The sequence below is a fragment of the Theropithecus gelada genome, chromosome X (assembly GCF_003255815.1).
Source record: "Theropithecus gelada isolate Dixy chromosome X, Tgel_1.0, whole genome shotgun sequence".
NCBI lineage: Eukaryota > Metazoa > Chordata > Mammalia > Primates > Cercopithecidae > Theropithecus > Theropithecus gelada.
The window spans coordinates 78,535,280-78,559,381 of NC_037689.1; the positions used below are offsets into that span (position 1 = coordinate 78,535,280).

General features: G+C 39.3%; 1 protein-coding gene across 2 annotated transcripts in view; it reads left to right on the plus strand.

Moving 5' to 3' along the window:
• Positions 1 to 24,102, plus strand: part of ZDHHC15 (zinc finger DHHC-type containing 15) — a 151,944-nt gene that overhangs the window by 39,441 nt on the left and 88,401 nt on the right. For both annotated transcript variants that reach the window (XM_025372513.1, XM_025372514.1), the window contains one exon: positions 11,158 to 11,252. In XM_025372513.1, the coding sequence (XP_025228298.1) occupies positions 11,158 to 11,252 (95 nt within the window). The remainder of the gene's footprint in view (positions 1 to 11,157; positions 11,253 to 24,102) is intronic.

Here is a 24,102-nt window from a genome sequence, read left to right on the forward strand (position 1 = left end):
GGAATGGGAGCGAGCTGTTTCCAAGTCCATGATTGAACTAGTTGGTGTGTAGTAGTACCTGGAACAAGTTAAAGTCCCATGCTTTCCATCTCAACCATTGGAATTAAAAATATAGTTAATGTGTTAAGATACTGCCAAGTGTAAGAATTTAGTTCTCAGTCACTCAGGTGATCCAAATTCGTTAACCACATTACCCTTGAAGTGTATCATGAGCGGGTAAACATGAAATTGTTTTCTCCTGATCTCTTTAAAAATCGAATATTTCACACTCCCATACTGAAGGAACATGAGTTGACATAACTTACTCATGTAATTTTCCCCGTACAAACCTCATAAAATCCAAGAAACAAAACAGTTGCAAAAGATAACACATTTTAAAAGAAAAAGAAAAAAACATTTAAAGGCATTGCCTAAGAGAAAAAAGTATGATAGCACTTCACAAAGGCTCGATTAGAGACACTCTCAGGGGTAGCCAGCTAAACACTGGACACAACTCTTAAAAAAAATCTTAAAATCTAGAGGGCAATGAAAGAGGCACTCTCACTTATTGATGATGAGAATATAAATTAAATACAAATATTCTTAATGGCAATTAGGCAGTATCTACCAACAGACATCCCTTTTGACCTTGCAGTTTCACTTCATATAATTGATCCTATAGATATTTTTTGTGCCTGTGCTGATGACATATATAAAAATTATTCATTGAAGCATTATTTGTATTAGCAAGAGAAGGGGGAAAAATAAATTTTCCTCAGAGACAGCCTGGTTAAATAAATTACGGTAATTTATAGTAAGTGAAAAATGAGTAAGGTACAAAACAGTGTGTATAGAATACTGCTACTTGTGGAAAAACACACTACTTGGGTGATTTTATATGTATAAAATCATAAAGGATACACAACAAAGTCATGGCTTTGTGATGTTGGTTGCTTCCAGCGAGGAGAACTGGGTGGCTGGGGGACAGGTATAGGAAGACTTTTCACTGTATACTCTTCTATACTTTCAGATTTTAAACCTTGTAAATATATTACCTTTAAAAAGAGATACAATTTACAATGTTAAAATATTACAAATCTTTCATGTTTCTGGTGTACATATATTTGTATAAACATATACAAATAAGAGGATCTGGAATGATACATACCAAACACCAAAGAGGTGTTGTGCCTTGGAATGGGGAGGTGAGAAGTTAGATGTGTATGTGGGGTGGACATTTACCTTTTACTTTATATTGCTTGAATTTAAAATGAGATTTCATAATTACAAAAATCAAGCACATATAAAAGGTCCTGCCCTGTATGGCTGGGAGCACTGGGCCAGGAGAATAGGGTCTCTCTTTTTTGTTTTTTTTTTCAATTCAGTTATAAATGTATGAGAGGCTCAGTTCTATTAAGTTAGTCTTGAGTCACATTATTCCCTTGAATTTATCTGATGGGTTGAAGTATATACACATCTCCTAAGACCATACCATTTAAGGACTCAGAGTCTTGAAGTTTTTTGTTTTTTTTTTTTTTTTCTAATGTCACTAAAGAATGTCTTCTTTTTATTTTTTATTTTTATTTTTATTTTTTATTATACTTTAAGTTCTAGGGTACATGTGCACAACGTGCAGGTTTGTTACATATGTATACTTGTGCCATGTTGGTGTGCTGCACCCATCAACTCGTCAGCACCCATCAACTCTTCATTTACACCAGGTATAACTCTCAATGCCATCCCTCCCCCCTCCCCACTCCCCATAATAGGCCCCTGTGTGTGATGTTCCCCTTCCCATGTCCAAGTGATCTCATTGTTCAATTCCCACCTATGAGTGAGAACATGCGGTGTTTGGTTTTCTTTCTTTTTTTGTTTTTTAGTATCTTTGTTTTTTTTTTTTTTTTTTTTTTTTGATTATTATACTTTAAGTTCTAGGATACATGTGCACAATGTGCAGGTTTGTTACGTATGTATACTTGTGCCATGCTGGTGTGCTGCACTCATCAACTCGTCACCACCCATCAACTCGTCATTTACATCAGGTATAACTCCCAATGCCATCCCACCCCCCACCCCCCTCCCCATATGGGCCCCGGTGTGTCATGTTCCCCTTCCCGAGTCCAGGTGATCTCATTGTTCAATTCCCACCAATGAGTGAAAACATGCGGTGTTTGGTTTTCTGTTCTTGTGATAGTTTGCTGAGAACGATGGTTTCCAGCTGCATCCATGTCCCTACAAAGGACACAAACTCATCCTTTTTTATGGCTGCATAGTATTCCATGGTGTATATGTGCCACATTTCCTTAATCCAGTCTGTCACTGATGGACATTTGGGTTGATTCCAAGTCTTTGCTATTGTGAATAGTGCTGCAATAAACATACGTGTGCATGTGTCTTTATAGCAGCATGATTTATAATCCTTTGGGTATATACCCAGTAAACGGATGGCTGGGTCATATGGTATTTCTAGTTCTAGATCCTCGAGGAATCATCATACTGTATTCCACAATAGTTCAACTAGTTTACAATCCAACCAACAGTGTAAAAGTGTTCCTATTTCTCCACATCCTCTCCAGCACCTGTTTTTTCCTGCTTTTTTAATGATCGCCATTCTAACTGGTGTGAGATGGTATCTTATTATGGTTTTGATTTGCATTTCTCTGATGGCCAGTGATGACGAGCATTTTTTCATGTGTCTGTTGGCTGTATGTATGTCTTCTTCAGAGAAATATCTGTTCATACTCTTTGCCCATTTTTTGATGGGGTTCTTTGTTTTTTTCTTGTAAATTTGTTTGAGTTCTTTCTAGGTTCTGGATATTAGCCCTTTGTCAGATAAGCAGACTGCAAAAATTTTCTCCCATTCTATAGGTTGCCTGTTCACTCTCATGGTAGTTTCTTTTGCTGTGCAGAAGCTCTTTAGTTTAATTAGATCCCATTTGTCAATTTTGGCTTTTGTTGCTGTTGCTTTTGGTGTTTTAGATATCAAGTCCTTGCTCACGCCCATGTCCTGAATGGTATTACCTAGGTTTTCTTCTAGGATTTTTATGATATTAGGTCTAACGTTTAAGTCTCTAATCCATCTTGAATTAATTTTCGTATAAGGAGTAAGGAAAGGATCCAGTTTCAGCTTTCTATTAATGGCTAGCCAATTTTCCCAGCACCATTTATTAAATAGGGAATCCTTTCCCCATTTCTTGTTTTTGTCAGATTTGTCAAAGATCAGATGGCTGTAGATGTGTGGTATTATTTCTAAGGACTCTGTTCTGTTCCATTGGTCTATATCTCTGTTTTGGTAAGTGGGCTTCATCCCTGGGATGCAAAGCTGGTTCAACATACACAAATCAATAAACGTAATCCAGCATATAAACAGAACCAAAGACAAAAACCACAGGATTATCTCAATAGATGCAGAAAAGGCCTTTGACAAAATGCAACAGCCCTTCCTGCTAAAAACTCTCAATAAATTCAGTATTGATGGAACGTATCTCAAAATAATAAGAGCTATTTATGACAAACCCACAGCCAGTATCATACTGAATAGGCAAAAACTGGAAGCATTCCCCTTGAAAACTGGCAGAAGACAGCGATGCCCTCTCTCACCACTCCTATTCAACGTAGTGTTGGAAGTTCTGGCTAGGGCAATCAGGCAAGAGAAAGAAATCAAGGGTATTCAATTAGGAAAAGAAGAAGTCAAATTGTCCCTATTTGCAGATGATATGATTGTATATTTAGAAAACCCCATCATCTCAGACCAAAATCTCCTTAAGCTGTTAAGAAACCTCAGCAAAGTCTCAGGATACAAAATTAATGTGCAAAATCACAAGCATTCTTATACACCAGTGACAGTCAAACAGAGAGCCAATTCATGAATGAACTTCCATTCACAATTGCTTCAAAGAGAATAAAATACCTAGGAATCCAACTTACAAAGGATGTAAAGGACCTCTTCAAGGAGAACTACAAACCACTGCTCAGTGAAATAAAAGAGGACACAAACAAATGGAAGAACATACCATGTTCATGGATAGGAAGAATCAATATCGTGAAAATGGCCATATTGCCCAAGGTAATTTATAGATTCAATGCCATCCCCATCAAGCTACCAATGACTTTCTTCACAGAATTGTAAAAAACTGCTTTAAAGTTCATATGGAACCAAAAGGAGACCGCGTTGCCAATAAAATCCTAAGTCAAAATAACAAAGCTGGAGGCATCACACGACCTGACTTCAAACTATACTACAAGGCTACGGTAACCAAAACAGCATGGTACCGGTGTTTGGTTTTCTGTTCTTGCGAGAGTTTGCTGAGAATGATGGTTTCCAGCTGCATCCATGTCCCTACAAAGGACACAAACTCATCCTTTTTTATGGCTGCATAGTATTCCATGGTGTATATGTGCCACATTTTCTTAATCCAGTCTGTCACTGATGGACATTTGGGTTGATTCCAAGTCTTTGCTATTGTGAATAGTGCCGCAATATACAACGTGTGCATGTGTCTTTATAGAAGCATGATTTATAATCCTCTGGGTATATACCCAGTAATGGGATAGCTGGGTCATATGGTATTTCTAGTTCTAGATCCTCGAGGAATCGTCATACTGTTTTCCATAATGGTTGTACTAGTTTACAATCCCACCAACAGTGTAAAAGTGTTCCTATTTCTCCACATCCTCTCCAGCACCTGTTGTTTCCTGACTTTTTAATGATTGCCATTCTAACTGGTGTGAGATGGTATCTCATTGTGGTTTTGATTTGCATTTCTCTGATGGCCAGTGGTGACGAGCATTTTTTCATGTGTCTGTTGGCTGTATGCATGTCTTCTTTTGAGAAATGTCTGTTCATATCCTTTGCCCACTTTTTGTTGGGGTTGTTTGCTTTTTTCTCATAAATTTCTTTGAATTATTTGTCGGTTCTGGATATTAGCCCTTTGTCAGATGAGTAGATTCCAAAACTTTTCTCCCATTCTGTAGGTTGCCTGTTCACTCTGATGGTAGTTTCTTTTGCTGTGCAGAAGCTCTTTAGTTTAATTAGATCCCATTTGTCAATTTTGGCCTTTGTTGCTGTTGCTTTTGGTGTGTTAGACATGAAGTCCTTGCCCATGCCTATGTCCTGAATGGTATTCCCTACGTTTTCTTCTAGGGTTTTTATGGTTTTAGGTCTAACATTTAAGTCTCTAGTCCATCTTGAATTAATTTTCGTATAAGGAGTAAGGAAAGGATCCAGTTTCAGCTTTCTACTTATGGCTAGCCAATTTTCCCAGCACCATTTATTAAATAGGGAATCCTTTCCCCATTTCTTGTTTTTGTCAGGTTTGTCAGAGATCAGATGGCTGTAGATGTGTGGTATTATTTCTGAGGGCTCTGTTCTGTTCCATTGGCCTATATCTCTGTTTTGGTACCAGTACCATGCTGTTTTGGTTACTGTAGCCTTGTAGTATAGTTTGAAGTCAGGTCGCGTGATGCCTCCAGCTTTGTTATTTTGATTTAGGATTTTAATGGCAATGCGGTCTCTTTTTTGGTTCCATATGAACTTTAAAGAAGTTTTTTGCCAATTCTGTGAAGAAAGTCATTGGTAGCTTGATGGGGATGGCATTGAATCTATAAATTTCCTTGGGCAGTATGGCCATTTTTACAATATTGAGTCTTCCTATCCATGAGCATGGTATGTTCTTCCATTTGTTTGTGTCCTCTTTTATTTCACTGAGCAGTGGTTTGTAGTTCTCCTTGAAGAGGTCCTTTACATCCCTTGTAAGTTGGATTCCTAGGTATTTTATTCTCTTTGAAGCAATTGTGAATGGAAGTTCATTCATGAATTGGCTCTCTCTTTGTCTGTCACTGGTGTATAAGAATGCTTGTGATTTTTGCACATTAATTTTGTATCCTGAGACTTTGCTGAAGTTGCTTATCAGCTTAAGGAGATTTTGGTCTGAGATGATGGGGTTTTCTAAATATACAATCATGTCATGCAAACAGGGACAATTTGACTTCTTTTTTTCCTAATTGAATACCCTTTATTTCTTTCTCTTGCCTGATTGCCCTAGCCAAAACTTCCAACACTATGTAGAAAGTAGTGGTGAGAGAGGGCATCCCTGTCTTGTGCCAGTTTTCAAAGGGAATGCTTCCAGGTTTTGTCCATTCAGTATGATATTGGCTGTGGGTTTGTCATAAATAGCTCTTATTATTTTGAGATACATTGCATCAATACCGAATTTATTGAGAGTTTTTAGCAGGAAGGGCTGTTGCATTTGTCAAAGGCCTTTTTTGCATCTATTGAGATAATCCTGTGGTTTTTGTCTTTGGTTCTGTTTATATGCTGGATTGCATTTATTGATTTGTGTATGTTGAACCAGCCTTGCATCCCAGGGATGCAGCCCACTTGATCATGGTGGATAAGCTTTTGGATGTGCTGCTGGTTTCGGTTTGCCAGTATTTTATTGAGGATTTTGGCATCGATGTTCATCAGGGATATTGGTCTAAAATTCTCTTTTTTGTTGTGTCTCTGCCAGGCTTTGGTATCAGGATGATGTTGGCCTCATGAAATGAGTTAGGGAGGATTCCCTCTTTTTCTATTGATTGGAATAGTTTCAGAAGGAATGGTACCAGCTCCTCCTTTGACCTCTGATAGAACTCGGCTGTGAATCCATGTGGTCCTGGACTTTTTTTGTTTGGTAGACTATTAATTTTTGCCTCAATTTCAGAGCCTGCTATTGGTCTATTCAGGGATTCAATTTCTTCCTAGTTTAGTCTTGAGAGAGTTTAAGTGTCCAAGAAATCATCCATTTCTTCTAGGTTTTTTAGTTTATTTGTGTAGAAGTATTTATGGTATTCTCTGATGGTAGTTTGTATTTTTGTGGGGTCGGTGGTGATATCCCCTTTGTCGTTTTTTATTGCGTCAGTTTGATTCTTCTCTCTTTTCTTCTTTATTAGTCTTGCTAGCGGTCTATCAATTTTGTTGATCTTTTCAAAAAACCAGCTCCTGGATTCATTGATTTTTTGGAGGGATTTTTGTGTCTCTATCTCCTTCAGTTCTGCTCTGATCTTAGTTATTTCTTGCCTTCTGCTAGCTTTTGAATGTGTTTGCTCTTACTTCTCTAGTTCTTTTAATTGTGATGTTAGGGTGTCAATTTTAGATCTTTCCAGCTTTCTCTTATGGGCATTTAGTGCTATAAATTTCCCTCTACACACTGCTTTAAATGTGTCCCAGAGATTCTGGTATGTTGTATCTTTGTTCTCATTGGTTTCAAAGAACATCTTTATTTCTGCCTTCATTACGTTATGTACCCAGTAGTCATTCAGGAGCAGGTTGTTCAGTTTCCATGTAGTTGAGCAGTTTTGATTGAGTTTCTTAGTCCTGAGTTCTAGTTTGATTGCACTGTGGTGTGAGAGACAGTTTGTTATAATTTCTGTTCTTTTCCATTTGCTGAGGAGTGCTTTACTTCCAACTATGTGGTCAATTTTGGAATAAGTGTGATGTGGTGCTGAGAAGAATATATATTATCTTGCTTTGGAGTGGAGAGTTCTGTAGATATCTATTAGGTCCACTTGGTGCAGAGTTGAGTTCAATTCCTGGATATCCTTGTTAACTTTCTGTCTCCTTGATCTGTCTAATGTTGACAGTGGGGTGTTGAAGTCTCCCATTATTATTGTATGGGAGTCTAAGTCTCTTTGTAAGTCTCTAAGGACTTACTTTATGAATCTGGGTGCTCCTGTATTGGGTGCATATATATTTAGGATAGTTAGCTCTTCCTGTTGAATTGATCCCTTTACCGTTATGTAATACCTTCTTTGTCTCTTTTGATCTTTGATGGTTTAAAGTCTGTTTTATCAGAGACTAGGATTGCAACCCCTGCTTTTTTTTGTTCTCCATTTGCTTGGTAAATCTTCCTCCATCCCTTTATTTTGAGCCTAGGTGTGTCTCTGCAGGTTAGATGGGTCTCCTGAATACAGCGAACTGATGTTTGTTGACTCTTTATCCAATTTGTCAGTCTGTGTCTTTTAATTGCACCATTTAGTGCATTTGCATTTAAGGTTAATATTGTTATGTGTGATCTTGATCCTGTCATTGTGATATTAGCTGGTTATTTTGCTCGTTAGTTGATGCAATTTCTTCCCAGCATGGATGGTCTTTACATTTTGGCATGCTTTTGCAATGACTGGTACCGGTTGTTCCTTTCCATGTTTAGTGCTTCCTTCAGAATCTCTTGTAGGGCAGGTGGTGGTGACAAAATCTCTAAGCATTTGCTTATCTGTAAAGGATTTTATTTCTCCTTCACTGATGAAACTTAGTTTGGCTTGATATGAAATTCTGGGTTAAAAATTCTTTCCTTTAAGAATGTTTAATATAGGCCCTCACTCTCTTTCGGCTTGTAGAGTTTCTGCCGAGAGAGCTGCTGTTAGTCTGATGGGCTTCCCTTTGTGGGTAACCCGACCTTTCTCTCTGGCTGCCCTTAACATTTTTTCCTTCATTTCAACTTTGGTGAATCTGACAATTATGTGTCTTGAGTTGCTCTTCTCGAGGAGTATCTTTGTGGCATTCTTTGTATTTCCTGAATTTGAATGTTGGCCTGCCTTACTAGGCTGGGGAAGTTCTCCTGGATGATATCCTGAAGAGTGTTTTCCAACTTAGTTCCATTTTCCCCCTCACTTTCAGGCATACCAATCAGACGTAGATTTGGTCTTTTCACATAATCCCATATTTCTTGGAGGCTTTGTTCCTTTCTTTTTCCTTTTTTTTCTCTAGACTTCTCTTCTCACTTCATTTCATTCATTTGATCTTCAATCATTGATACTCTTTCTTCCAGTTGATCAAGTCGGTTATGGAAGCCTGTGTGTTTGTCACATATCTCTCATGTCATGGTTTTTATCTCTGTCTGTTCGTTTATGGCCTTCTCTGCATTGATTATTCTAGTTATCCATTCTTCCATTATTTTTTCAAGATTTTTAGTTTTTTGCTCTCGGTACGTAGTTCCTCCTTTAGCTCTGAGAAGTTTGATGGACTGAAGCCTTCTCCTCTGAACTCGTCAAAGTCATTCTCTGTCTAGCTTTGATCCATTGCTGGCGATGAGCTGCGTTCCTTTGGAGGGGGAGTTGCGCTCTGATTTTTTGAATTTCCAGCTTTTCTGCACTGCTTTTTCCCCATCTTTGTGGTTTTATCTGCCTTTGGTCTTTGATGCTGGTGACGTACTGATGGGGTTTTGGTGTGGGTGTCCTGTCTGTTTGTTAGTTTTCCTTCTAACAGTCAGGACCCTCAGCTGTAGGTCTGTTGGAGATTGCTTGAGGTCCACTCCAGACCCTGTTTGCCTGGGTATCAGCAGCAGAGGCTGCAGAAGATAAAATATTTCTGAACAGCGAGTGCTGCTGTCTGATTCTTGCTCTGGAAGCTTCGTCTCAGGGGTGTACCCTGCCATGTGAGGTGTGAGGTGTCGGTCTGCACCTAGTAGGGGATGTCTCGCAGTTAGGCTACTCAAAGGTCAGCGACTCGCTTGAGCAGGCAGTCTGTTCATTCTCAGATCTCAACCTCAGTGCTGGGAGATCCACTGTTCTCTTCAAAGCTGTCAGACTCCACCCAGAGGTGGAGTCTTCAGAGACAGGCAGGCCTCTTTGTGCTGCGGTGAGCTCCACCCAGTTCGAGCTTCCTGGAGGCTTTGTTTACCTACTTAAGCCTCAGCAATGGCGGGCACCCCTCCCCCAGCCACGCTGCTGCCTTGCCCTTAGATCTCAGACTGCTGTGCTAGTAATGAGGGAGGCTCCGTGGGTGTGGGACCCTCCAGGCCAGGTGTGGGATATAATCTCCTGGTGTGCCGTTTGCTAAGACCCTTGGTAAAGCACAATATTAGGGTGGGAGTTACCCGATTTTCCAGGTGTTGTGTGTCTCAGTTTCCCTTGACTAGGAAAAGGGATTCCCTTCCCCCTTGCGCTTCCCAGGTGTGGCGATGCCTTGCCCTGCTTCAGCTCTTGCTGGTCAGGCTGCACCAGCTGACCAGCACTGATTGTCCGGCACTCCCCAGTGAGATGAACCCAGTAACTTAGTTGAAAATGCAGAAATCACCCGTCTTCTGTGTCACTCACGCTGAGAGCTGGAGGCTGGAGCTGTTCCTATTTGGCCATCTTGCTCCCGACCGTCTGTCTTGTAGTCTTATAACCACCTCTGTGGAGAATACCAGAATATCCCATATGAGAAGAGCTATCTAAAAGGCAAAGAGTGTGAAAAGAAAGGTAATAGAAAGCCACGTTTATAACTGTCTCAAAAGTACAACCCACACTTCAAAAGTATATAATCTTCAATGGAATACTATTCAGCCATAAGAAAGAATGAAATCCTGTCTTTTGCAGCAAGATGGATGGAACTGGAGGCCATTATCTTAAGTGAAACAACTCAGAAACAGAAAGACAAATACCTCATGTTCTCACTCATAAGTGGAAGCTAAATAATGTGTACATATGGAAATAGGATGTGGAATGATAGAAAATAGAGACTGGTATGGGTGAGGGGGTGGGAGATGGGTGGATGATGAGAAACTACTTAGTAGGTACTATGTACATTATTCAGGTGATAGATACTCTTGAAAGCCCTAACTACACCACTGTGCAACCTATATCCATGTAACGAAATTTTACCTGTACTCTGAATTTATACAAAAATTTTTACAAGAAAAAAAGTGTTTAGTCTTTAACACCTGGCTACATTATAGACTACCTGTGTGACTTTGGTTAATCAACTGCCTCTGGTAGTTAATCGACTATCCCGATCTTATTACCTATCTTACAAATTTATTGAGAAAATAAAATGAAATAATATACGTGAAAGCATGTTGTAAACTCTAAAATGCTGTGCAAATTGTGTCATTATCACCTTTCAGTACTCAAAGTAGCAAAGATAATGACAATTGGCTGAAGTAGTTTTCCCTACATTGTCATAAAGGACATTCCCCCTTTACTTCAAGAATCACATGGCAACTTTTAAGGTATTCAACTTGCAGAAAGTCTTTGTTTCAAGTTTTTCATTATGGCTTGTTTCTGTCACTGTATGGGAAAATAGAATTAACCCATCATAATAATACCAGAGAATACATGTTAGTAGGAAAACAAAATAAAAATTTGTGATGGAGCTTTGTGTTTTTGAACCTTTAGAAATGGATAAAAAGATAGTATAAACACTGATTTTTTTTATTTCAGTTATTTACCTCATATTCTACCATGCCATCTTTGTGTTCTTTACCTGGACCTACTGGAAGTCTATCTTTACACTCCCACAGCAGCCAAACCAGAAGGTAAGAATATTGGTTACTTCTTAAAGGATAAGAACAGAGAAAAGTAGAAATGACAATAAAGCAAGAAGAGACAAAAATCTTAAAGAACTCCTAGTGATAAAGGTGAATTGAGGGTAGGATAGGCTATTGAAGGAGTTTGTGAAATCACCTGCTCTGGATATCTTTAATACTAGGAAGCCAACTGGGTGCTGTGGCTCACACCTGTATTCCCAACATTTTGGGAGGCTGAGGCAGGAGAATCACTTAAAGCCAGGAGTTTGAGACCTCAGCAAAAAAGTGAGACCTTGTCAATACACAGAATTTTTTAATTAGCTGGGCATGGTAGAGCACACCTGTGTTCCCAGCTACTCAGGAGGCTGAGGCAGAGGATTACTTAAACCCAGGAGTTTGAGGCTGCAGTGACCTGTGATGGTGCCACTAGACTCCAGTCTGAGTGAGAGTAAGACCCTGTCTCAAATTTTAAAAAGAGTAGGAAACCACTACCTGCATTGGTGAGATAATTAGAAAACAAGGACCCACTTGGACTCTGAGGCCTCATCTAATTCAATTCTATGAAACTATTATTTTAGTGATTGTTTTATTTATTTAGTGCTGTTATTTCATTCCAGTGAGACTCTGAAATACAAATGAGAAAAAAGCACAATAGTTAAATCAATCATTTTCAGACTGTGTTACCTTAAATACAAGTGTTTCATGCAATATTTGTAAGTGTTCATGAAATAATTTGTGATTATGTTAGGTATTTGTAATGTGTAACTATTCTAAATTAAGGTAGGTTCCAAAGTAGAAAAAGAACAATAGGGGAAACTTTCCAGCCTCCGAACATTAGGAAAAATACTGTCTCCTTAATGAAACCAAAATGATGCACAAGAAAAATAAAGTTAACTACAGAGAAAAGCAATAATGTAGGAATTGAGGAATGTAAGAGATATGAGATATGAAGAAAATAAAGAGGAAAATGATAGAAGTTATTCATAATAAGTAACTGCTTGAAACATAAATGGATTAAACTATTCAATTAAAAGGTTGAGATTGACAGAATGGATAAAAAATTGTGATTTACCTTTATACTGTTTACAAAATCTAACTTTAGAACCAGAGACATAAATAGGTTGAAAATGTAAAGCTAGAAAAAGATATTCCTAGTAAATAGTAATCAAAACAGAGCAAGGGTGGTTATATTAATATCATACAACAAAGACTTTTTTAGTAAAAAAAAGGTTACAAGAGACAAAGAAGGACATTATATATTTACAAAAGAGTCAATTTATCAAGAATATGTGACAGTTATAAAATATATGCATGTAATAAGAGAGCCCCAAATTATAAGACGAAAAAACCAACAGAAGTAAAGAAAAAAAATACACAATAACAGTTACATAGTAATAGTTGGAGACTTCAGTACTCCACTTGCATTAATGGACAGAATAACTAAACAGAAGGTCAATAAGGAAATGGAGAATTTGAACACCACCACACGAGCTATGTATAACACACCTGTATAGATCACTCCACCCAAAAAGAGCAAAATGTACTTTCTTCCTATGTGTACATGGAACATTTTCCAGTATAGACTATTTTAGGCCATAATACAAGACTCAATAAATATAAAAGACTGAAATCATACAAAATATCTTTCTCTGACTGTGATGGAATGAAACCAGAAATCAATAACACAAAGAAAGCTACAGTTTCATAAATATGTGGAAATTAAACACATGCTTAACAAATGAATCAAATAAGAAAGCATAAGGGAAATTAGAAAATATTTTGAGATGAATGAAAACAAGAAAAAAACTTACCAGAAATTAGGGGATGCAATAAAGCAGTACTCAGAGAAAAATTTATGGCTGTAAACACCTACATTTAAAAAGGATAAAACTTTCAAAATGTCTGACTTTACAACTTAAAAAAAATAAATAAATAGCAATCTAAAACCAAAGTAATCAGAAGGAAATAATAAAGATTAGAACAGAAGTAAACAAAATATGGAATAGAAAATAATACAGAGACCCAACAAAACCAGAAGTGAGACTCTAAAAAGGTTAACAAAATTGTCAAACCTTTATTTAGCTAGACTGAAAAGGAAAGGAGGGAAGAGAAGGGAAAAGAGGAGAGAAGGGAAGGAAGGGGAGGAAGAGGAGGAGAGGAGAAGAGAGGGAAGGGAGGAGAAAGGAAGATAAAAAGAGTACAGGCACAAATTACTTATATTAGAAAGGAAGGGAGGGAGGGAAGAAAGGAAAGAAGGAACAAAGGAAGGGAAGGAGGGAGGAAAAAAAGAAGACATAAGTTACTAATATCAAAAGTGAAAGTGGAGGTGTTACTACCAACTTTAAATAAATTGAATTATAAGAAAATAATATGAAGAATTATGTGCCCCAAAATTTGATAACCTAGATGAAATGGAAAAACTTTTAGAAAGACACAAACTGCCAAAACTGACTCAAGAAGAAATAAAAAATCTGAATAGATTTTTAACAAGTAAAGATATAGAATTAATAATCAAAAACCTGCCACCAAAGAAAACCCAAGGACCAGAAGGCTTCACAGATGAATTCTATCAAATATTTGAGGAATAGTTAACATCAATCCTTCCCAAATTTCTTTAAAAAAAATAAGAAATGCTTCCTCTGGCCAGTGCAAGTAGGCAAGAAAATCAAATAAAAGGCATTGAAATTGAACAGGAAGAAGTAAAATTATCTCTGTTTGTAGGTGTGATCTTACATATAGAAAACTGTAAATATTCTACATGTAAAAAACTATTATAAATAATAAATGAATTCAGCAAAGTTGCAGGATACAAAATCACCACATCACACAAAACCAATTATGTTTTGATATGCTAACAATGAACAATCTGAAAGGAAACTAAAAAATCAATTTTATTTATAACAGCACCAAAAATAATAAAATACTTAGGAATAAACATAATCAAAAAGGTGAAAGACTTCTAAAGTGAAAACTAAAAAATGTCACTGAAGGAAATTAGACGTGAATAAAGGGAAAGGCATCCTGTATTCATGAATTGGAAGAGTTAATATTGTTAAAATGTAAACACTACCCAAATCATTCTATAGATTTAATGCAATTTATATCAAAATCCCAATTATTTTTTTGCAGAAATAAAATAATCATTTTCTAAAATTTATATGGAATATCAAGAGATCCCACATACTCAAAACAGTCTTGAAGAAGAACAAAGTTGTAGCTTCACACTTACTTATTTCAGAATTTACTACAAAAACTACAGTAATAAAAACTATGTGGTACAGGCATAAGGCCAGATATGTAGACCAGTGAAATAGGATAAAGAGCCCAACAACAAACACTCGCATATTTGGTCAGAAATCTTCAACAACCATGCTGAAAGCATTCTAATGGAGAATGCACAGTCTTCAACAAGTGGTGTTGGGATAACTGGATGTCCATATCCAAAAGAATTATATAGAACCCTTACCTCACACCATATACAAAAATTAACTCAAAATAGATCCAAGATCTAAACTTAAGAGCTAGGATTATAAAACTTAGAAAAAAAAACACAGAGGAATATTTTTATAACATTGGTTTGGCAATTTCTTGGATATGACACCAACACTGTAAAAAAGTAAACATACATAAATTGGACTACATCATAATTAAACATTTTCATATGTCAAAGGATACATTTAAAAGAGTGAAAAGGCAGCCTACAGAATAGCAGAAAATATGTCATATTTTAGATTAAGAGTTAATATACAGAATATTTAAAAACTACAACTAAACAAAAAACTCATTTTTTAAAATAAATTCAATATTTATTTTAGTTTCAAGGGTTATATGTGCAGATCAGTTTTAAAATGGGTAAAGAACTTGACAGTTCTCCAAAGAAGATATCTCAATGATCAGGAATATTTTAGTCAGGGTTCTCTAGATGGACAGAACTAATAATATATAATATTATATATATAATACATATATAATATACATATATAAAGGGGATTATATATACACACACATATATGGGAGTATATAAAAGTATAATAGAAGTACATATATAAAGGGGAGTTTATTAAGTATTAATTCACACAATCACAAGATCCCACAATAAGCCATCAGCAAGCTGAGGAGCAAGGAAAGCCACTCTGAGTCCCAAAACTGAAGAACTTGGAGTCCGATATTCGAGGGTATGAAATTCCAGCACAGGAGAAAGATGTAGGCTTGGAGGGTAGGCCAGTCTAGTCTTCACATTTTTCTGCCTGCTTTGTGTTTACTGGCAGCTGATTTGATGGTGCCCACCCAGATTAAGGGTGGGTCTGCCTTCCCAAGCCTGCTGACTCAAATGTTAATCTCCTATGGCAGCACCCTTACAGACACACCCAGGATCAATACTTTACATCCTTCAATCCAATCAAGTTGACACTCAGTATTAACCATCACAAGTCCACCCCTTGTCAAGTTGAAACCATACACATCTCCTGAGATCATACATAATCTTCAAATAAAGACAATAATAAGGTCACAATTATGCCTGACATGATACAACTATCCTTCATGCAACCCGAAATGCACCAATACCCAAACCAAATGCTATTACATAAAGCTAACAGTACTTAAATGCTGATATGAAGTCAATAAATCTTATGTCACATGATAAAGGAAAAAGGAAATAGAAGGAAGATATTTTCTTAGTACAAGTGTATACATGCACAAATATGTTATTAAGAAAAGAAGGAGGAAATATGACAATTATAGTTCTTGTTTCTGCAACTGGTCATGTGGTTGTAGCTGGAATTGATGACCATCTTCTTCTACTCCTGTATTACATGCACACTCTTTCTTACCTCTGTTGTGGAGTAGTAAACTGATTTCATCTTGATAGTCTGGGTCAGTCACCCCAGGGAACACTATAGCTCCATTCTTAGCTTGTTGATTTAAAAGTAAGAGGAGCCCAAAGTGTCCAGGCAATCTTAAATTCCAGTTTAATGGAGTCATTGTGTCTCCTGGTGGCAGTGTTCCTCCATCTGGAGCAAAGACCTCTTGGCAAGCAGAACGTAATGTTGTGGGAACAGGAAGCAAAAATTTTGCTAGTGGATCACTAGGGGTGATAGTGAGTGGTGCCACTTCCACTTCCACCACTTGATTTCTGGATACATGAATCCTGCCTATGCAAGAAAGAGTACCATATATTGGACGCTGATTCAAAGCATACATGGCCTTCTGGAGAACTGTGCCCCAGCTCTGCAAAGTATTGTCACCTAGTCGACGTTGTAATTGTGATTTCAAAAGGCCATTCCACCGTTCTATCAATCTGACTACTTCAGAATGATAGGGAACATGGGAATTCCATGAGCATGAGCCCACTGCCTCTTTAGCCGTAAAGTGAGTGTGTTGGTCAGAGACAGTGCTGTGTGGATTACCATGATGGTGGATAAGGAATTCCATGAGTCCATGGATTATAGTATTGACAGAAGCATTGTGTGCAGGATAGGCAAACCTATATTCAGAGTAAATATCTATTCCAGTGAGGAAAAACCTCTGCCTGTTCCTGACAAATGAAGTCCAATATAATCAACCTGCCACCAGGTAGCTGACTGATCACCCCGTGGAATGGTGCCAGTTTGAATGCTGAGTATTGGTCTCTGCTGCTGGCAAAATTGGGCACTCAGCAGTGGCCATAGCCAAGTCGACCTTGGTGAGTGGAGGTCCATGTCACTGAGCCCATGCATAACCTCCATCGTTGCCACCACAGCCACTTTTTTCATGGGCCCATTGGGCGATGACAGGGGTGGCTGGGGAAAGAGTCTGAGTGATGTCCACAGAACAGGTCACCCTATCCACTTGATTATTAAAATCCTCCTCTGCTGAAGTCACCCGTTGGTGACCACTCACATGGGATACAAATAGCTTCACAGTTTATGACAACTCAGAGAAGTCCATCCACATACCTCTTCCTCAAATTTCTTTGTCACCAATTTTCCAATCATGCTTCTTCCAAATCCCTGACCATCCAGCCAAACCATTGGCTAGAGCCCATGAATCAGTATATAATTGCACATGTGGCCATTTCTTCCTCCATGCAAAGTACACAACCAGCTGTGCTGCTCAAAGTTCTGCCCCTTGGGAAGATTTCTTTACACTGCTGTCCTTCTGGGATGTCCTAGGAAGGGGCTGTAGTGCTGCAGCTGTCCACTTTTGGGAGGTGCCTGCATTTCATATAGAACCATCTGTGAACCAGGCCCTAGTAATCTCTTCCTCTGTCAACTGATCATAGTGAACCCCCCCATGAGGCCATCAGTGCAGGCTGGGGGAGAGAAGGTAAGATGACAGGAGTGGAGACCATGGGCATTTGAGCTACCTTCTCATGTAACTTGTGCCTTCAGGACCTGCTCGAGCATGATCACATATATACCACTTCATTTGATGATAGAATACTGATGTGCACAACCCACTTTATGGCTAGATGGGTCACAGAGTGCCCAGTTCATGATAGACAGTTCGGGTCACATGGTGACTTTATCACCCATAGTCAATCGTTCAGTTTCCACCAAGGCCCAGTAACAGGCCAAGAGCTGTCTCTCAAAAGGAGAGTAGTTATTTGCAGAAGATGGCAGAGCCTTGCTCCAAAATCCTAGAGGCCTCTGCTATGATTCACCTGTGGGAGCCCGCTAAAGGTTCCAAACAGCATCCCTGTCTGCCACTGACACTTCAAGCACCATTGGATCTGCTGGGTCATATAACCCAAGTGGCAGAGCAGCTTGCACAGCAGCCTGGACCTGTTGCAGAGCCTTTTCCTGTTCTGGACCCAACTCAAAACTGGCAGCCTTTTGGGTCACTCAATAAATGGGCCAAAGAAACACGCTCAAATGAGGAATGTGTTGCATCCAAAATCCAAATAGGCCCACTAGGCATTGTGCTGATTTCTTGGTTGTAGGAGGGGCCAAATGCAGCAACTTATCCTTCACCTCAGAAGGAATATTTTGACGGCCTCACACCACTGGACCTGTAGAAATTTTACTGAGGTAGAAGGTCCCTGAATTTTAGTCGGATTTATTTCCCATCCTCTGGCATGCAAATGTCTCAGCAATTAGTCCAGTGTATTTGCTACTTCTTGCGCACTGGATCCAATCAGCATAATATCATCAATGTAATGGACCAGTGTGATATCTTGCAGAAGCAAAAAACGATCAAGGTCTCTCTGAATAAGATAATGACACAAAGACAGAGTTGATATACTCCTAAGGTAGGACAATAAAGGTATGTTACTGACCTTGCCAGCTGAAGGCAAATTGCGTCTGGTGGGCCTTATGGACAGGAATGGAGAAAAAGGCATTTACCAAGTCAATGGCTGCATACCAGGTACCAGGAGATGTGTTAATTTGCTCAAGCAATGAAACCACATCTGTTACAGCAGCTGCAATTGGAGTCACCACTCGGTGAAGCTTACGATAATCCACTGTAATTCTCCAAAATCCATCTGTCTTCTGTGCAGGCCAAATTGGAGAGTTGAACGAGGATGTAGTGGGAATCACCACCACTGCATCTTTCAAGTCCTTGATGGTGACACTAATCACAGTCCCTCCAGGGATGCAATATTGTTTTTGATTTACTATTTTTCTAGGTAGAGGCAACTCTAATGGCTTCCATTTGGCCTTCCCCACCATAATAACCCTCACCCTACCAATCAGGGAGCCATTGTGGGGGTTCTGCCAGCTGCTAAGTATGTCTATGTCAATTATGCATTCTGGCACTGGGGAAATGACCACAAGATGAGTCCAGGGACCCACTGGACACTGGACACTGTAAATCGGACCTGAGCTAAAACTCCATTAATTACCTGACCTCTATAAGCCCCTACTTTAACTGGAGGACCATAATGACATTTTTGCTTGCCTGGAATCATCAGCTCAGAGCCAGTGTCCAGTAGTCCCCAAAATGTCTGATCATTTCCCTTTCCCCAATGCAGCTACCCTGGTAAAAGGCCACATGTTTCTTTGGGGAAGGATGGGAGAAAGATTATGTGTTCCTTGGTTCTCCACATATGGTCAAAGGTATTATGTATAGTGTCACTAAACTCCTTGCCTCTCACAAGCCGTGAAACTTCAGGAGTTTGTTAAGTATTAACTCACACAATCACAAGGGCCCACAATAGGCCATCTGCAAGCTGAGGAGCAAGGAAAGCCAGTCCGAGTCCCAAAACTGAAGAACTTGGAGTCCGATGTTCGAGGGCGGGAAGGGTCCAGCATGGTAGAAAGATGTAGCCTTGGAGGCTAGGCAGTCTAGTCTTTTCACGTTTTTCTGCCTGCTTTATATTTGCTGGTAGCTGATTAGATGGTGCCCACTCAGATTAAGGGTGGGTCTGCCTTCCCCATCCCACTGAGTGAAATGTTAATCTCCTTTGGCAGCACCTTTGCAGACACACCCAGGATCCTTTGCATCCTTCAATCCAATCACATTGACACTCAGTATTAACCATCACAGGGAAGCACATGAAAAGATGCTGAATATCATTAATCATTAGATTAATGCAAATCAAAACAATGAGATACCACCTCACACCCTTTATTAAAACCTTTATTAAAAGGCTTACTATAAAAAAAAACACACACACTGGAAAACAGCAAGTGTTGGTGAAGATGTAAAGAAATTGGAACATTTGAGGGCTGTTGGTGGGAATGGTAAAATGGTGTAACTACTATGGAAAACAGTATAATGGTTCCTCAAATAGTTAAAAATAGCACCACCACAGGGTCTAGCAATTCCACTTTTGGGTTTATACCCAAAAGAGTTGACAGCAAGGTCTCAAATAGATGGCTGTATACCTATGTTTATAGCACTATTCACAATAGCCAAAAGGTGGAAGCAACCCAAATGAATTGGTAAGTAAAGTCATGTATATACATACAATGGAATATTATTCAGCTTTTGAAAGAGAAGGGAATTCTGACACATACTGTTACATGGATGAAACTTCAGGACATCATGCTAAGTGAAATAAACCAGTAACAAAAGGCAAATATGTATGATTCTACTTGTATGAGGTACCTAAAGTAGTTGAATTCACAGAGAAAAAGTAGAATGGTCTTTGCTAGGACTGGGAGGAGAGGGAAATGTGGAGTTGTTTAATGAGTATAGAATTTCAGTTTGGGAAGATGAATAAAGTTCTGGAGATGGATGGTAGTGATGGTTGAACAATAATGTGAATGTACTTAATGCTACTGAACTATATACTTTAAAATGGTTAAATTTTTTGTTACGCATATGTATCATGTTATTTTTAAAAGGACCAAATAATTAAATGTAAGACCTAAACTTACAAAACTCTTTGAATAAAACTTAGGGGAAACTCTTTATTATCTTGGATTTGGCAATGAATTATTTGATATGACACCAAAAGCACAAGCAATAAAAGAAAAAATGGATAAATTTGACTTCATCAAAGTTAAAAAAAATCCTTTTGTACATCAAACAACACTATCAAGAAAGTGAGATGATCATCCAAAGAATGGGAGAAAATATTTGCAAGTCATGTATCTGATGTGTCAAGTGTTTAGAATATATCAAGAATTTCTACAAATAAACAACAAGAAAACAAACAACCCAATTTAAAACTGGTGAAACAATTTGAATAGACATGTCTCCAAAGAATATATACAAATAGCCAAAAAGCACACGAAAAGATGCTTGACATCATTAGTTATTAGAGAAATGCAAACAAGACCGTGATAGATACCCACTAGGATAGCCAAATTAAATAAATGAATGAATGAAAAATAATAACTCTTGGTGAGGATGTGAAGAAATCAGAATCTTCATACATTGCTTCTAGGAATGTAAAATGGTATGACTGATGTGAAAACAGCTGTGCAAATTTTCATGAAGTTAAATATATAATTACCATGTGACCTAGAAATCCCACTCCTAGATATATACCCGAAATAATTGAAAACAAGTGTTCAAATAAGTACTTATACATGACTGTTCATAGCAGCACTATTCACTATAGCCAAAAGGTAGAAACAGTCCAAATTTTCATCAGTGAATAAATGGATAATGAAGGTGTTGTGTGTCCATACACTGGCTGGAATTTTATTCAGCCATGAAAAGGAATGTAGTACTGATACATGGTACAACACGGATGAACCTTGAAAACATTATGCCAGGGCTGAGCATGTGGCTCATCCTGTAATCCCAGCACTTTGGGAGGCCAAGGCAGGCAGATCACCTGAGGTAGGGAGTTCAAGACTAGCCTGACCAACATGGAGAAACCCCATCTCTACTAAAAGTACAAAATTAGCTGGGCATGGTGGTGCATGCCTGTCATCCCAGTTACTTGGGAGTCTGAGGCAGGAGAGTCGCTTGAACCCAGGAGGCAGAGGTTGCTCTGGCTGCCTGAATATTTTCTTTATTTCAACCTTGGAGAGTCTGATGATTATGTGCCTTGGAATTGATCTTCTCATGGAGTATCTTCCTGGGGTTCTCTGCATTTCCTGAATTTGAATGTTGGCCTGTCTTGCTAGACTGGGGAAGTTTTCCTGGATGATATCCTGAAATATATTTTCCAACTTGGTTCCATTCACGCCATCTCTTTCAGGTACCCCAATCAGTTGTAGGTTTGCTCTCTTTACATGATTCCATATTTCTCAGATTTTATTCATTCATTTTACTCTTTATTCTCTATTCTTGTCTGTCTTGTTTCAGAAAGATAGTCTTCAAGCTCTGAGATTCCTTCCTCTGCTTTATTTATTCTGCTCTTCATACTTATGATTGCATTGTAAAGTTGTCATATTGTGTTTTCTAGCTCCATCAGGTCCGTTATATTCCTCCCTAAACTGGCTATTCTGGCTATCAGCTCCTGTATTGTTTTCTCATGATTCTTAGACTCTTTGCATTGGGTTACAACATGCTGCTTCTAGTTCAGTGAAGTTTGTTATTACCCACCTTCTGAAGCCTACTTCTGTCAATTCAGCCATCTTAACCGCAACCCAGTTCTGTGCCCTTGCTCTAGAGGTGTTGCCTTCATTTGAGAGGGGTAGAGACACTCTGGCGTTTTGTTTTCAGCATTTTTGTGTTGATTATTTCTCATATTTGTGAGCTTATCTACCTTTGATCTTTGAGGTTGATGACCTTTGAATGAGTTTTTTGTGGGGTCTTTTCTGTTGATGTTGTTGTTTTCTGTTTGTTTTTCTTTTAACAGTCAGGCCACTCTCCTATAGGGCTGCTGTGGTTTGCTGCAGGTCTGCTCCAGACCCTACTTGCCTCATTTTTATTTTTATTTTTTTCATACCTGGATGTATCACCAGTGAAGACTGTGTAACAGCAAAGATGGCAGCCTTCTCCTTTCTCTGGAAGCTCCATCCCAGGCGGGTACTGACCTGTTTCTGGCCCAAATGCACCTATAGGAGGTATCTCAAGACCCCTTTTGGGACGTTTCACCCAATCAGGAAGAATGAAATCAGGAACCCACTTAAAGAAGCAGTCTGGCTGCTTTTTGGCAGAGCAGGGTTGCTCTACTGGAGGGAATCCACTCTTGTCCAGAAAATTTGAAGTCTGCAAAGCCAGCAGACTGGAATGGCTGAATCAACTGCACCACAGAGATGACAGCCACCCCTCCCCATGGGAGCTCTATCCCAGGGAAAGTTCAGAACCCTGTCCCTATAACCCTAGGTGGAGTGGCTGAAGACCCCACAGGGAGGTCCTGCCCAGTGAGGAGAAATGGGTCGGAGTCCCACTTAAAGAAGCAGTGTGGCCAGGCACGGTGGCTCATGCCTGTAATCCCATCACTTTGGGAGGTCGAGGCGGGTGGATCACCTTAGGTCGGGAGTTCGAGACCAGCCTGACCAACATGGAGAAACCCCGTCTCTACTAAAAATACAAAATTAGCCAGGCATCGTGGCCCATGCCTGTAATCCCAGCTACTTGGAAGGCTGAGGCAGGAAAATCACTTGAACCTGGGAGGCAGAGGTTGCAGTGAGCCGAGATTGTGCCATTGCACTCCAGCCTGGGCAACAAGAGTGAAACTTCATCTCAAAAAAAAAAAAAAAAAAAAGAAAGAAAAACAAAACAAAACAACAAAAAAAAAGAAGCAGTCTGGCCACAATCTGCCAAAGCAGCTGTCCTGCATTGTGTTGTATATATTTAGCATGAATAGATAAGTCCAAAATTTTCCAAACTGACCCTTCCTCATCGGGACAATTTTCACTCTCTAAAACCAGCAGCCTGAAATGGCTGAGTTCACTGAACTGCAGAGATGGTGGCTCCTCCACCTCCCAAGAGCTCTGTCCCAGGGAGAAATCAGAGCTCTCTCTGTATAACCTTGGCTGGAGTGGCTGAAGTCCCCACAGAGAGGCTTCACTCAGTGAGGAGGAATGGATTGGGGTCCTGCGTAAGAAGCAGCCTGGCCACAACCTGGCAAAGTAGGTATGCTTCATTGTGGGGGGTCCTTACTCCTCCGGACCATTTGCACTCTCCAAAGCCGGCAGGCTGGAATGGCTGAGCCGACTGAACCACAGAGATGGCAGCCACCCCTCCCCACAGGAACTTTATCCCATCTCAGGCAGCCTTCAGCCTGTTGCAGTTGGCTGGCTAGAATTACAAGCCAGTGTGTCTTAGATTGTATAGTGCCATGGAAGTGGGGCCTGCAGAACGACACTGCTTGGCTGCCTGGATTTAGCCCTCTTCTTAGGTATATGTACAAATGGATCTCCCACCTTGCTGGGGATACTGGGGCTGGAGTATGTAAAACTCCCGGGTCTCTGTGTGTGGCTGAGCAGCTGCTCTGCCATGACTCCACACAGCTTTGAGTATCGGACCCAAGGCCCTGGTGGCATGGGATCACCAGAGGATCTCCTTATCGGCGGGTTGCAGTGAT